At 40.3% G+C, this 15,991-nt stretch overlaps 1 protein-coding gene across 6 annotated transcripts in view; it reads left to right on the top strand.

The window, feature by feature from the left end:
* scn8ab (sodium channel, voltage gated, type VIII, alpha subunit b) overlaps nucleotides 1–15,991 on the top strand; it is a 150,792-nt gene that overhangs the window by 77,484 nt on the left and 57,317 nt on the right. For all 6 annotated transcript variants that reach the window (XM_061875160.1, XM_061875162.1, XM_061875163.1 and 3 more), the window contains exons 7-8: nucleotides 10,874–11,095; nucleotides 12,649–12,712. In XM_061875160.1, coding sequence (XP_061731144.1) covers nucleotides 10,874–11,095; nucleotides 12,649–12,712 — 286 coding nt within the window. The remainder of the gene's footprint in view (nucleotides 1–10,873; nucleotides 11,096–12,648; nucleotides 12,713–15,991) is intronic.

Raw genomic sequence — 15,991 nt, 5'->3', positions numbered from 1 at the left:
GGCACTCCACCCTTTTCCGGGCGAGAACCATGGATACAGACTTGGAGGTGCGGATTCTCATCCCAGTCGCTTCACACTCGGCTGCGAACCAATCCAGTGAGAGCTGAAGTTCTTTGCCAGATGAAGCCATCAGGACCACATCATCTGCAAATTGCAGAGACCTACTGTAATCCTGCAGCCACCAAACCAGATACCCTCAACGCCCTGACTGCGCCCAGAAATTCTGGCCATAAATGTAATGAACAGAATCGGTGACAAAGGGCAGCCTTGGCGGAGTCCAACCCTCACTGGAAGCGGGTCCGACTTACTGCCGGCAACGCGGACCAAGCTCTGGCACTGATTATATAGGGAGCGGACTGCCACAATAATACAGTCTGTTACACCATACTCTCTGAGCACCCCCCACAGGAGTTCCCGTAGTACACAGTCAAATGCCTTCTACAAGTCCACAAAGCACATGTAGACTAGTTGGGCAAACTCCATGCACCCTCAAGGACCCTGCCGAGAGTATAAAGCTGGTCCACAGTTCCACGACCAGGATGAAAACCACACTGTTCCTCCTGAATCCGAGGTTCGACCATCCGGTGTAGCCTCCTCTCCAGTACACCTGAATAGACCTTACCGGGAAGGCTGAGGAGTATGATCCCACGATAGTTGGAACACACCCTCCGGTTCCCCTTCTTAAAGAGAGGAACCACCACCCCGGTCTGCCAATCCAGAGGTACTACCCCCGATGTCCATGCGATGTTGCTGAGTCTTGTCAACCAAGACAGCCCCACAGCATCCAGAGCCTTCTAACTACCTCAGCAACCTTAGCCCCAGAAATAGGAGAGCCCACCACAGATTCCCCAGGCACTGCTTCCTCATAAGAAGACGTGCTGGTAGGATTAAGGATGTCTTTGAAGTATTCCCTCCACCGATCCACAACATCCGCAGTCAAGGTCAGCAGTACACCATCCCCACCATACACGGTGTTGATAGTGCACGGCTTCCCTCTCCTGAGGCTGCTGATGGTGGTCCAGAATCGCTTTGAAGCCATCCTGAAGTCGTTTTCCACGGCTTCCCTGAACTCCTCCCATGTCCGAGTTTTTGCCTCCGCGACCGCCGAAGCCGCACACCGTTTAACCTGTCGGTACCTGTCTGCTGCCTCCGGAGTCCTATGACCCAAAAGAGCCCGATAGGACTCTTTCTTCAGCTTGACGGCGTCCCTCACCGCTGGTGTTCACAAGCAGGTTCTAGGATTACCGCCACGACAGGCACCAAGCACCTTGCGGCCACAGCTCTAATAGGCCGCGTCGACAATAGAGGTAAGGAACATCGTCCACTCGGACTCAATGTCCAGCGCCTCCCTCGTGACATGTTCAATGTTCTTCCGGAGGTGGGAATTGAAACTCTCTCTGACAGGGGACTCTGCCAGACGTTCCCAGAAAACCCTCACAATGTGTTTGGGCCTGCCAGGTCTGTCTGGCATCCTCCCCCACCATCGCAGCCAACTCACCACCAGGTGGTGATCGGTAGAAAGCTCCGCCCCTCTCTTCACCCGAGTGTCCAAAACATGGAAATGTGTGTCCAAATCATGGAACTGCGGCCTAGGGTGTCCTTGTGCCAAGTGCATAAAGGGACACCCTTGAGTTTGAACATTGTGTTTGTTATTGACAATCTGTGACGAGCACAAAAGTCCAAAAACAAAGCACCACTCAGGTTCACATCCGAGCGGCCATTCTTCCCAATCACGCCACTCCAGGTTTCACTGTCATTGCCAAAATGAGCGTTAAAGTCCCCAGGGAAACGTGGGAATCACCTGGGGGGGCCACTCTCGAGTACTCCCTCGAGTGAATCCAAAAAGGGTGGGTACGCTGAGCTGCTCTTGGTGCGTAAGCGCAAACAACAGTCAGGACCCGTCCCCCCACCAAAGGCGGAGGGAAGCTACCCTCTCGTCCCCGGGGTTGAACTCCAACGTGCAGGCTTCGAGCCGGGGGGACAACAAGAATTGCCACCACAGCCCGTCGCCTCTCACTGCCGGCAACGCCAGAGTGGTATAGAGTCCAGCCCCTCTCAAGAGAACTGGTTCCAGAGCCTTTGCTGTGCGTCGAAGTGAGTCCGACTATATCTAGCCGGAACTTCTCCACTCCGCGCACTAGCTCAGGCTCCTTCCCCCCCAGGAGGTGACGTTCCACATCCCAAGAGCTAGCTTATGTAGCCGAGCATCGGACCGCCAAGTCCCCTGCCTTCGGCTTCCGCCCATCTCATACTGCACCCGACCTCTTTGGCCCCCATTATGGGTGGTGAGCCCATTAGAGGAGGGACCCACGTTGTCTCTTCGGGCTGTGCCCGGCCGGGCTTGCCTCCAGAGGGGGGCCCCGGTGATCCGCGTCCGGGCGAGGGATATCTGGCTCCTTTCTTTGTGTTCTTCATAGAGGTCTTCGAGCTGCTCTTTGTCTGATCCCTCACCTAAGACCAGTTTGCCTTAGGAGACCCTACCAGGGAGTATAGAAGCCCCCGGAAAACATAGCTTCCAGGATCATTGGGACACGCAAAATCCTCTACCACGTTAAGGTGGCAGTTCAGAGAGGAGCTGTAACCTTGATTGTTTTATACGAAATCATTTAAGAACAAGAATTATAGTCTTGTCCAGGGTGTACGCCGCCTTCCGCCCGATTGTAGCTGAGATAGGCACCAGCGCCCCCCGCAACCCCGAAGGGCATAAGTGGTAGAAAATGGATGGATAGATGGATGGAATTATAGTAAGAAAAGTTTAATTGTAATATTGAGATATGCTACTAAAACACAAACATTGTTACACAAGTTTAAAGGGGAACTGCACTTTTTTTGTAATTTTGCTTATCGCTCACAATCATTACGAGAGACATGACGATGAAGGTTATTTTTTTATTTTTTGTATTCTAAACATTAGATAAATGCGATAAAAAGTTTGCTTACAGTGGAGCCTATGGGAGCTGTTCTAATCTGCATATAATTATTTTTAAAAAACACCTAAGCACCTCCATTGAGGTTTTATATACATGATGTAAGTATATATGTAATGTAGTAACAGGCACATTTCTAATAACATTTAATATTTACATGTTTTGATTATTGTAAGCATACGTGCTGCATTAATTTCAAAAACGCATCACGTTTGTTTGTTTTTTTCATCACTGATTATTACCCACTGCAGACTTTATATAAAACATTACTTCCTGTGTTATCTATGTTGGCTGTCATTAGGATGCCGACTGCTTGGATGTTCATATATTCCCATTTCGATTGAAAATGTCTCATAATCCTCATGAAGGGTGTGGGGCAGGGGGGACCAAACATCTTTTTGTGTCGTCCTCGCCAGTTTCAGGTCCTTATTAGCTTTCAAAGTGTGCCAAATTGTCGGAATACCTACTCAAACTTCTTCTGTCCAGGTGAGATGCATTATTTATGATCTAGAATAAACTTACAAGGAGCAAGGAAGCGATAAAGCTGTAGACCACTCGATGATGTAAACATAGGTACCTACGGTAGTGATTACGTCGCCTCTATAAATAGTGTGTCTGTGTTAGCGCTTATAATAACAATATCACTAATACTTGGTTGATATTCAAGTCACAAAATGTAAATGGAGTATTGTTGACGCTTTTTGAATGGTTATTTATTGGATCTCATGGGCAAAATAAAGGAACTCCAGTTGGCTGCGCTATTATTTACATTTATTTACAAGTTAGAATGCAATAAAAAAATCCATCTGGCGTCATGTTTCTCATAGTGATTGTGAACGACAGGCAAAAATCCAAAAAAGTGCAGTTCCGCTTTAAAATCATATAATGGCAAAAAAAAAGCATATGGAAATTAGCTAGCTTTTTACATGTACATTTTGGCAAAACCCTTTTCTAGGATAGTCATATGATTGTCACATGTCAACCACTCCAAAATGTTTCTAACTTAGGGACTTACAGCAGCTGTATGTCACTGTGAGGTAGATGCTTCGATGGCACTCATGTTTTATCATTGTGACTCTTCCGCTTACTTGTTTAAACCATCAGGGTACGCACATGCACGAAAAAAAACAACAAGGCGTGAGGGCGGTTTTCGAAGTGATTAATGGTCTCGCACACCTGTTTAAAGCACTACTGAAATTAGATTTTCTTATTTAAATGGGGATAGCAGGTCCATTCTATGTGTCATACTTGATCATTTCGCGATATTGCCATATTTTTGCTGAAAGGATTTAGTAGAGAACTCGACGATAAAGTTTGCAACTTTTGGTCGCTAATAAAAAAGTCCTGCCATTACCGGAAGTTGCAGACGATGACGTCACGGGTTGTCGGGCTCCTCACGTCCTCACATTTTTTATAATGGGAGCCTCCAGCATCAAGAGCTATTCGGACCGAGAAAGCGACAATTTCCCCATTAATTAGAGCGAGGATTAAAGATTTGTGGATGAGGATATTGATAGGGAAGGACTAGAAAAAAATAAAAATAAAATCACGTAAAAAAAAAGGCGATTGCATTGTGAGCGAGTCAGATGTTTTTAGACACATTTACTAGGATAATTCTGGGAAATCCCTTATCTTTCTATTGTGTTGCTTGTGTTTTATTGAGTTAAATAGTACCTGATAGTCGGACGGGTGTGTCCACAGGTGTGTTGAGGGAAGTCACGGCAGCTGCATGGACGGCGCAAGCTCCACTGATCTCCGCTGATCTCCGGTAAAAGGCGACTTTTTATCACAATTTTCTCACCGAAACCTGCCGGTTGCACATGGGCGGGATCCATGTTCGCTTGACCGCTCTGATCCATAGTAAAGCTTCACCTCCGGGAATTTTAAACAAGGAAACACCGTGTGTTTGTGTGGCTAAAGGCTAAAGCTTCCCACTTCCATCTTTCTACTTTGACTTCCCCATTATTAATTGATTCAGCAACACAGATGTCCAAAATACTGTGTAAATGCGCGATGAAAAGAGACGACTTTTAGCCGCAAGTGGTGCTGGCTAATATGTCCCCTCCAACCAATAACGTCACAAACACGCGTCTTCGTACACGTCATCATTCCGCGACGTTTTCAACAGGAAACTCCGCGGGAAAATTTAAAATTGGAATTTAGTAAACTAAACCGGTCGTATTGGCATGTGTTGCAATGTTAATATTTCATCATTGATATATAAACTATCAGACTGCGTGGTCGGTAGTAGTGGGTTTCAGTAGGCCTTTAAACTCTGCACGGGGGCCAATGCATCGGTTTTTAAGGCTGTTATTTTAGTACTGTCATTGAAACACCAAAATGTAAACAGAAAAACAATTGTGGCTCGGCACGACTACATCAACTGTGTTTGTCTCATCAGTGTAAGTAAACATCACTAAGAAAAAATGAAAGAAATAGTCAATATTTCTCAGGCTATAAATGGCAGCAAAGCTGTTAAGGCTACTGTAGCAACATTGCTCGCCCCCACGCTACACCACTGGTCAGCTTGTTGTGACAGGTTGAAATATGTTTGTGTTCTTTTTTTTTTTTAATGTTATTTTAGGTGCAGTTGATAATATCTCGAGATGTTTACCAAAGTCACTTCTTAAGACTGCCAAGCCTAAACTGACTGCAGATCAGTGCTGCATGATGCTTGGAGACACATGCTTTTTACAAGTTTGGCTTTAAGGGGAACTAATGAATTCTTTTGTAGTTATTAAAGTGTAATTTGTCCAAGATTCATTAAACACAAGACCCCACGAAAAAAAAAACCCACACACATCCTTGCACATAATGTGCGCGCACACACACACACACACACACACACACACACACACACACACACACACACACACACACACACACACACCACACACTATAAACACTTTGCATGTTGGGTTGGAAATAGTTTTTTAGTGGGAGCAATGGTCCTAATGGGAGTTTTACAGACAGGTGATACACAGTGAGCATCTTCAGCCTTGGCGTTTAAATGACCTGCATGGCACCTCTCATTGCTCTTCTTCGCCTCTCATCTCTTTCTCGTCTCCACCTCCTGCTTTGTGCCCCTGATGTGATTTGTTGAATGGAGGCTAATATTTGAACTGCAGCTATTTGGGGATGTTTCCTAAAACGTGAAACACTGATTCATTTGCAATTGGCCTTTCAGCCATTTAGTCGATTTCCAATAATGACTGTCATTTTAGACATTAAATTTACATATTTAATCCAAATTCATATGATCCTTTAGTTCTTACTTGATTTCTTTTGTATGGGAATTATGCGCGACCTTAGTTCCCTAAGGTGATCAGAAAGGAGAATTGTGAAATTCCTCTTCCAGATCAATATTTGCACTCTCTCATGTAGAATGCTTTACATAAGGGAAATAAAAAATGATATTCAAGGTTTTTTCTGATGGAAACATTCCATTTAGCTGCTGTGATTTTAGTCTTTTGTTGTGTTTTAACTGTGCTGAATATGTTGAATATGTACATTAGATGTATAAGATGAAAACATTTATAAATCAAAAATGTAGGTTTAATAATATACTAGAGATTACATTGAAAATACAATTCTCAATATTAAAAAAAAAATCCTAAGGTAAAAAATTTAAAATACCACGTTTGATATGTGCATTTGCAGATCCTTTAAAACGTGTATTTTGTTTGCCAAAAAAGTGAGATAAATAGAAATACAGTATCATGGTTTCTCATTTCTCAAGGTACAGTTTCGATAAACCTACATCACATGTCTATTGCACAATAGAATAAAATATTTTCTTTCTTTGTCATAATACTTTGTTTGAGGTTTTATTTACATGCGTTACATAGATATCATAATCAATGGTGGAATGATGGTCCAGGAAACACCTTAATGTTAGTGCGTATTTTTGATCGTGAACATTTTCATCAGAACTGTCATTTCAAAAATGCTGAATGAATTACATTGAAAATACAATTCTCAATATTACAAAAAAAACCTAGGGCAAAAAATTAAAAAATACCACGTTCGATATGTTGGTTATATACTGAAGTTGCTTTGCACATCCTTTAAAACGTTTATTTTATTTGACAAAAAAGTGAGATAAATAGAAATACAGTATCAAGGTTTCTCATTTCTCAAGGTACAGTTTCGATAAACCTACATCACATGTCTATTGCACAATAGAATAAAATATTTTCTTTCTTTGTCATAATACTTTGTTTGAGGTTTTATTTACATGCGTTACATGGATATCATAATCAATGATGGAATGATGGTCCAGGAAACACCTTAATGTTAGTGCGTATTTTTGACCGTGAACATCTTCATCGGAACTGTCATTTCAAAAATGCGGAATTGCCCCAACCATCGTAGTTTTGATGGTCCTCTGTATTGGAGTAGTGGGCAGAACTATTGTTTTTTGGTATTTGGAAAGTAGGTAGGTACAGTGGGGCAAAAAAGTATTTAGTCAGCCACTGATTGTGCAAGTTCTCCCACTTATAATGATGACAGAGGTCTGTAATTTTCATCATTGGTACACTTCAACTGTGAAAGACAGAATGTGAAAAAAATCCAGGAATTTACATTGTATGAATTTTAAAGCATTTATTTGTAAATTATGGTGGAAAATAAGTATTTGGTCAACCATTCAAAGCTCTCACTGATGGAAGGAGGTTTTGGCTCAAAATCTCACGATACATGGCCCCATTCATTCTTTCCTTAACATGGATCAATCGTCCTGTCCCCTCAGCAGAAAAACAGCCCCAAAGCATGATGTTTCCACCCCCATGCTTCACAGTAGGTGTGGTGTTCTTGGGATACAACTCAGTATTCTTCTTCCTCCAAACACGACGAGTTGAGTTTATACCAAAAAGTTCTATTTTGGTTTCATCTGACCACATGACATTCTCCCATGTGCTCGCTGGTAAACTTCAGACGGGCCTGGACATGCACTGGCTTAAGCAGGGGGACACATCTGGCTCTCCAGGATTTGATTCCCTGTCGGCGTAGTGTGTTACTGATGGTAACCTTTGTTACTTTGGTCCCAGCTCTCTGCAGGTCATTCACCAGGTCCCCCCATGTGGTTCTGGGATTTTTGCTCACCGTTCTCATGATCATTTTGACCCCACGGGATGAGATCTTGCGTGGAGCCCCAAATCGAGAGAGATTATCAGTGGTCTTGTATGTCTTCCATTTTCTGATAATTGCTCCCACAGTTGATTTTTTCACACCAAGCTGCTTGCCTATTGTAGATTCATTCTTCCCAGTCTGGTGCAGGTCTACAATTCTTGTCCTGGTGTCCTTCGACAGCTCTTTGGTCTTGGCCATAGTGGAGTTTGGAGTCTGACTGTTTGAGGCTGTGGACAGGTGTCTTTTATACAGTTAACAAGTTCAAACTGGTTCCATTAATACAGGTAACGAGTGGAGGACAGAAGAGCTTCTTAAAGAAGTTACAGGTCTGTGAGAGCCAGAGATCTTCTTTGTTTGAAGTGACCAAATACTTATTTTCCACCATAATTTACAAATAAATTATTTAAAATTCCTACAAAGTGAATTCCTGGATTTTTTCCCCACATTCTGTCTCTCACAGTTGAAGTGTACCGATGATGAAAATTACAGACCTGTGTCATCATTTTAAGTGGGAGAACTTACACAATCGGTGGCTGACTAAATACTTTTTTGCCCCACTGTATTTACTTATTTTGTTATATTTTTTTAAACTGAAAGACAGAAAAATCGAGGATGTATACCTTAGCTGTGAAGCAGGACCATATGCCATATGCGGTCACCCCTGCAGAAGATATATTACGATATATTAAGTCCTCAAAACTATGCACCTGCAGGCTACATTTCTATATACATTAGTTATGGTAAGAAATCGGAAAATTCCACTTTCGATGCTAAATCTGTTACAGAACTTCACGCTGCTTTCACAACTTTACTCAATGATTTCATTGCACTGTTTTATCGCCATGCAGTACAGTAGCACGTCATTTAGTGACTATAGAAGTTGATACATGCTTAACATTTATATTGGCTCATATGTAATGGAAATCTGCATTTTTAAACATTATTTTTTGCGTAAAAATATTACTTCTGTGTGTTTTTAATGCAATATCAATAAAACTATGATCTAAACAACGCTCGCCACACCCGCAGGTACTCGCTGTTCCTCTTGTCTAAACGCCGTACTGAGTTGCAGGACGGGGAGACGATCAAGAGTGCATAAAACAAGCTCGCTTAGCTTACTTGTCGCCTCCATTCACTCCGATCCACAACGTTTCCGGCTGTCCACTTTGCTGCTAAGCATATTTGAATGACTACAATCCGTACACTGTTAGTTCTGAACCAGTTTTAGTTCTAGAGTATTTACTAGTAGCCAGCAAGAAGGTATATTTTTGACTTGACGGATGTAAACACAAGTCACAACACCGCAAGTATATTACTTGAGGTGGCGTGGCTATAGAATAGAGTTTCCGAATCGATAACGTTTTCTGAGATTTTTGCAAGTATGTCATACAACTTTACATTACATTTTAATGATAATAATGTTAGTAAATTATCTGCCAAACAAAACAAAAAATTATGTGGTATGCCGTTAAATGGGATATGTAAGTGTCAAAAAGACTGCCAAAACAAGTTGGTAGATGAAATGCACCCAATTGCGGGAAATGTCGTCTTGGTTTTTTAAATTTTTCTTTTGGGGGTCTGCGTGGCAATACTTTTCCTCCATTTTTTCTCAGTGTTCCTCTTTTTTTTCTCAAAAGGTGTTGACATTCCTGGAATATGCAGAATATATGCTGATCATCAGAACGGGATAAGAAGATGCAAAAATAATCACTCAGCACACGCAATGTGATTTTTTTTCAAGACTAAAACTGTTTTGCGGGCGCTATTTTCAGTCTTTATTTATCAGGTCTAATATATGTGCGCAAACAGGCAGAGAAAACGGGGGATCATGCTGGATAGACAGCTGGACAGATCAAGAATCTTCATCTTTATAATAATAATAATAATATAGTCTTAATAATCAGTCTTAAGTGTGTGTCAACAAATTTAAACTGTCATTAATAAAAAATAATACAGACATACTGTCTATTCAGCAATATAATTTTATAACTATAGCAGCTAGATGACATAAGGAGTAAAAAAAGTAGTGTGTGCTGCATGGTAACAAAATTTCACGCAGGTTGGCGAGCACAATAACAAGAATGTGGAGGGAAAAGAGAGTTTCAATGGGCACATATAGGCGGTAATACATGCAAAATCGTCATTTAAATAGGGCGGTTTGCACCACTTTTGCACTTATCAATTATACACACATTTTTAGTAGATCCCGCACGGCATGACTACTCATAGTACGCACAAATTTATAGTTTAGCACGTGTTATTTGGATCTTTGTAGATCAGGCCCTTAATGTCTTAATGGCAGTAGGGCTGCAACATTTAAATTGATTAATTAGATTGGAAAAAAAGCTTTGATTTATATTATTTTGCTTTAAATAATCGTTTAATGAGTGTAACTAATAATTAGTGATGCACATAATTTCCACAGGGCCAGATCTCTGTGACAAAATACAAAAATAGCTGCAGCGCTAAATGGCATTAATAAATTAACAAACATACTTAATGGTCTTTTCTTAATCAAAAACATTTGTATCCTTGTGCAAGCAAAGAGAGATAAATAACATCCTTTTTCTCTGAGGTTGTATTGTAATGACATCAACAAGAAGTTTGTAAAGAAGAAAAAGTGAGATACCACTTTCAAGCTTTTTTGTATTTGACAAAGATTCTTGGTACGGTAAATATTGCAAAATTAACACACAATTCAATGTAAATTATACGAGATTATGCATTTTATTTGTATTTATCCATGTGTGTGAATGTGTGAGTTTGCTTGTTTTTATGAATGTGTACATGTGTGTGCGCTCGTTGTACGTTATCAGGCCTAAAGACCATTGTGGGTGCCCTGATCCAGTCTGTGAAGAAGCTCTCAGATGTGATGATCCTGACCGTCTTCTGCCTCAGCGTCTTTGCCCTGATTGGTCTACAGCTTTTTATGGGGAACCTGCGCCAAAAGTGTGTCTTCTGGCCAATCAACATGACCGACCGGTACCTACCCAACGGCTCCAGGGGCTTTGACTGGGATGAATACATCATGAATGACAGTGAGCCATTGTGTTACTTCATAAATTAAGTATACACAGGAAAATGTCTAATTCATTTTTATTTATTCGAACTATTGATGTTCAACAAAGCAAACTCCAAAGTAAAAATAAGGAAGTGTAAAGTGTGACGTCACTTGAGGCTGGAGGACGCCCCCCCACTCTCCGCCGCAACTATTTAAAGCATCATCTGTCTATAAAATAGGATAAAGTACACTTCTGCCTTGACATTGTGTCCCTATTAACATTAAAAAAAGCACAAAAGAAAGAAATCTTTCGCCCGAGTGTAGCTAAGCTAGGCTCCAGCTCCCCTCCCGCCATTTCATTTTTTTATTTTTTTGAAATATATTCTTTCTAATCCATTTTATACCGCTTGTTACTCTTTGTCTCCTAGCCACTTAGGCAAATCATATTGTCGAAAAATGCATTTTCCCATCGATAACGTTACATCAGCTCTCTCTCTCTCTCTCTCTCTCTCTCTCTCTCTCTATATATATATATATATATATATATATATATATATATATATATATATATTTATATATATTAGGGCTGCGAATATTTTGGTGTCCCACGATGCGATTCAATATCGATTTGACGCGATTCTCAATTCAAAAACTATATTTTCCGATTCAAAACGATTCTGTATTCATTCAATACATAGGATTTCAGCAGGATCTACCCCAGTCTGCTGACATGCAAGCAGAGTAGTAGATATAAAAAAAAAAAAGCTTTTATAATTGTAAAGGACAATGTTTTATCAACTGATTGCAAAAATGTACATTTCTTTTAACTATTAAACGAACCAAAAATATGACTTATTTTATCTTTGTGAAAATATTGGACACAGTGTGTTGTCAAGCTTATGAGATGTGATGCAAGTGTAAGCCACTGTGACACTATTGTTCTTTTTTGTAATTTTTTATAAATGTCTAATGATAATATCAATGAGGAATTTTTAATCACTGCTATGCTGAAATTATAACTAATATTGATACATTTGTTAATAATATTCATTTTTGTTTCACTACTTTTGGTTTGTTCTGTGTCGTGTTTGTGTCTCCTCTCAATTGCTCTGTTTATTGCAGTTCTGAGTGTTGCTGGGTCAGGTTTGGTTTTGGAATTGGATTGCATTGTTACGGCATTTCTGTGTATTGTTTTGTTGGATTGATAAAATAAATTTAAAAAATCAATTTAAAAAAAAAAGAGAATTGATTCTGAATCGCACAACGTGAGAATCGCGATTCAAATTCAAATCTTTTGGCCCCCGAGTCAAAACTTTTGGGGATCCCTGGTCCAGATGGTCGGTACAGTAACACATGCCTTTTTCCCCAGGTTTACATGTATTATTCAGGTGTTCACTTATTTTTGCAATTGTATGATAGCTACGATTGTTAAAATGTATTTTTTATAGAAAGAGTTTGAGCCTCGGAAAAATGTATTTGCTAAATATTATTGTGTATGACTTTGGAGGTTTTGCTCTACTTTTTGGTCACGCACAGCTTGTCCTTGGCCTGTGACTAATGAAGGCCTTCTCTCTATCTTTCTTCCCATAGCTAACTTCTATTTTTACCCTGGTCAGGAAGACGCGCTCTTATGTGGAAATAGTTCGGACTCGGGGTAAGTTTGTCTTTTTACACACCCAACGCTCATCTCTAAATATTAACCAGACATAACATTGGGTATGCATGTGCAACCTAATGAACTATAAAACAAGGGCAAAAACAAATTTACTTTACAAAGATAATACTGCTCATTATCAGAACAGTGTCCATTTAACAATATGTATCATACTGAGTGGTGTGATACATTATGACAATTACTGAATATTTTGACAAACCTGAACCTAAACATTGTACTAAGGAAAACTTAAAAACATTGTACTAATACAAACCAATTTAAGAAACAAGTATACAGAGGAATTATGAACTTGCACGGTGCCTAATATTGTTACAGTAACAGGGGTAGGATCGAATAAGCTCTGCTTCCAACAATTCCCTTTGGACTTGATTGATGGTTGTGCCATTGATCTTTGATATGATCAAGACAGGATTGATGAATTGAGTTCTGTGGAAGTACATTTGCATTTATAGAATCTGGATATCAAGACAGAGAGTTGTGCTTATTGTGGGAGGATTATGAGCTTTATGTTACTAAAAACACAGTGACAATGTCCATTTTAGGTTATCAATGCAGTAAACTGTAATCTAAAGATGGAAATGAAGCTCCAGCCTTCTGAATGCAAGTGCTCCAGCAGACATTTGCTCTAGTGATGACGTCACACGGCGATCGGAAGAAGGACTAGCCACGGCTGTGTACTTGGGCTTCTTATAATGTACACTTTTCTTCGGCCATTGCTGCTCGCTATTTTTTCCCCCGCTTGTGACTCAACTGTAAATGAATGCAGCTACATTTTCCCAAGCTATGGATTGGACCAAGGGTCAGACAGGACGCGTGCACGTTAATCGCGCGTCAAAAAAATGTGTTTAAGAAAATTATAGTAAAGTCTTTACTATCTCGTCAACTTTGACCGCCCTAGTCTGAGTCAATAAGCTGAGACACAGAACACAGTGCTCTGTTATTGGTCCGCCATTAGCCAAATTGTGCTGTGCATGAGGTAAAGTGGGCAAAGCAGCTTTTTTACTGAATGGACGGCTGGTAATATCAAATAAATGTTATAATAATTTTTCTAAGGGGCGCCGGAAGTTGGCAGACCCGTCAGCGATCCTGTTCTGTCTCCCTGTAATGTTTGTCTGATCTTGAATGGGATTCAGGAACTCTCCTGAAGAAATAAATAAAGTACTATCTATTAGGGGTGTAACGGTACACAACAATTTTGGTTCGGTACGTACCTCGGTTTAAAGGTCACGGTTCGGTTCATTTTCGGTACAGTAAGAAAACAACAAAATATACATTTTTGGGTTATTTATTTACCAAATTTGTAAACAATGGCTTTATCCTTTTAACATTGGGAACACTATAATAATTCTGCCCACGTTAATCCACATTAAACTGCCTCAAGTTGTTGCTTTGATTAAATAAAATGAAAAAAACTTTCTTCTACATATAAAAAATGCAACATTAAACAGTTTCCATTGAAACTGTTTAATATCAACTCATCATGCTTAATTTATTACAGCATTTGGGAAGCCTGTAGTTGACTTTTATTATGTAAATGTTGTATTTTTATCAACATGTGATAGCAGGGACCCTGTTATTCAAAACTAGGCTGCTACATTACTAATGATTCATGTAACTATAGCTGACAAAATAGTACAATTGCAATAGGAGAGACTATTCATCCTTAAACACAATGGCGTTCAATGAAATAACAGACAGACAGGGCTTTGCTGCCCCTAAAACACGCACACGCACGCACACACACACGTTCACACTCACTCACTCACACACACACGTTCACACTCACTCACTCACACACACACACACACACACTCACACGCACACACAGCAAAATGAGCTAACGTTACGCTAAAAGCTAATTAGCCCTCACCTTAAGCCTATACTGTGAGCTAGCTGAGCTGCAGTTTAAGTGTCTAGAAGGTCAACGGGCTCATAGTGATGTTTGTAATAATTGTGACTGGGAAGTGTTTAGTATAATTTGGGTAAAGTGCGCTGCTCCCCTGCTAAACGAATATCTCTGCTCGACGCTAAACCATTGACTACATCGCTCTGAAGTCTGAATACACACTGCTGATTGGCTGTTACATCGCTCTGAATAAGCACTGCTGATTGGCTTTGTATGTAACCAATCAGATGGTAGGGCGGGCGGGAAAATGCTTGCTGCTGAGACAGAGCCACAGAGGCAGAAAGCAGAGCAGTTTGTGAAGACTTATGCTTCCAAACTCGTTCGGTATGCCCGCGTGCCGAACGGAAACCTCCGTACCGAAACTATTCAATACAAATACACGTACCGTTACACCCCTACTAGCTTTCTATCTGTCTATCTGTCTATCTATCTATCTATCTATCTATCTATCTATCTATCTATCTATCTATCTATCTATCTATCTATCTATCTATCTATCTATCTATCTATCTATCTATCTATCTATCTATCTATCTATCTATCTATTTATCTATCTATCTATCTATCTATCTATCTAATACATTTTCTACAAATGTCTAATTTCCCAGATGCACTTAGACCATAGTTAGTGAACCGCAGAGTGACGAGGGAACACTCAATGTTTAAGATTTAGAGCAGGGGTCACCAATGCGGGGCCTGCGGGCACCAGGTGGCCCGTAAGGACCAGATGAGTCGCCCGCTGGCCTGTTCTAAAAATAGCTCAAATAGCAGCACTTACCAGTGAGCTGCCTCTATTTTTTAAATTGTATTTATTTACTAGCAAGCTGGTCTCACTTTGCTCGAAATTTTTAATTCTAAGAGAGACAAAACTCAAATAGAATTTGAAAATCTAAGAAAATATTTTAAAGACTCGGTCTTCACTTGTTTAAATAAATTCATTTATTTTTCTACTTTGCTTCTTATAACTTTCAGAAAGACAATTTTAGAGAAAAAAATACAACCTTAAAAATTATTTTAGGATTTTTAAACAAAAATAGCCTTTTACCTTTTAAATTCGTTCCTCTTCTTTCCTGACAATTTAAAATTTAAAGCTCACCAAGCTGCACCAAACTTTTGGTGCCTTGCCTTGTTGACACAGAAAAGTACAGCTTGTGTATGCGCAGCAGCTATGAAGGTTGCAAGCCTGTTTGGTTCAACCTATCTTTGTGAATCAGCCTTTTCGAACATGAACTTCATCAAGAACAAACACAGAACACGCCTCACTGATGCACATCTGCAAGACTCACTCAGAGTTGCAGTGTCAAGTTACACACCAGAGTACAACACACTAGTTAACAGCAATGCCAGGCTTC

Source organism: Nerophis ophidion, linkage group LG16, assembly GCF_033978795.1.
Source record: "Nerophis ophidion isolate RoL-2023_Sa linkage group LG16, RoL_Noph_v1.0, whole genome shotgun sequence".
Classification (NCBI taxonomy): Eukaryota; Metazoa; Chordata; class Actinopteri; order Syngnathiformes; family Syngnathidae; genus Nerophis; species Nerophis ophidion.
The sequence above is the reverse complement of the archived record's forward strand: the minus strand, read 5'-3'. Positions and strand labels throughout refer to the sequence as shown.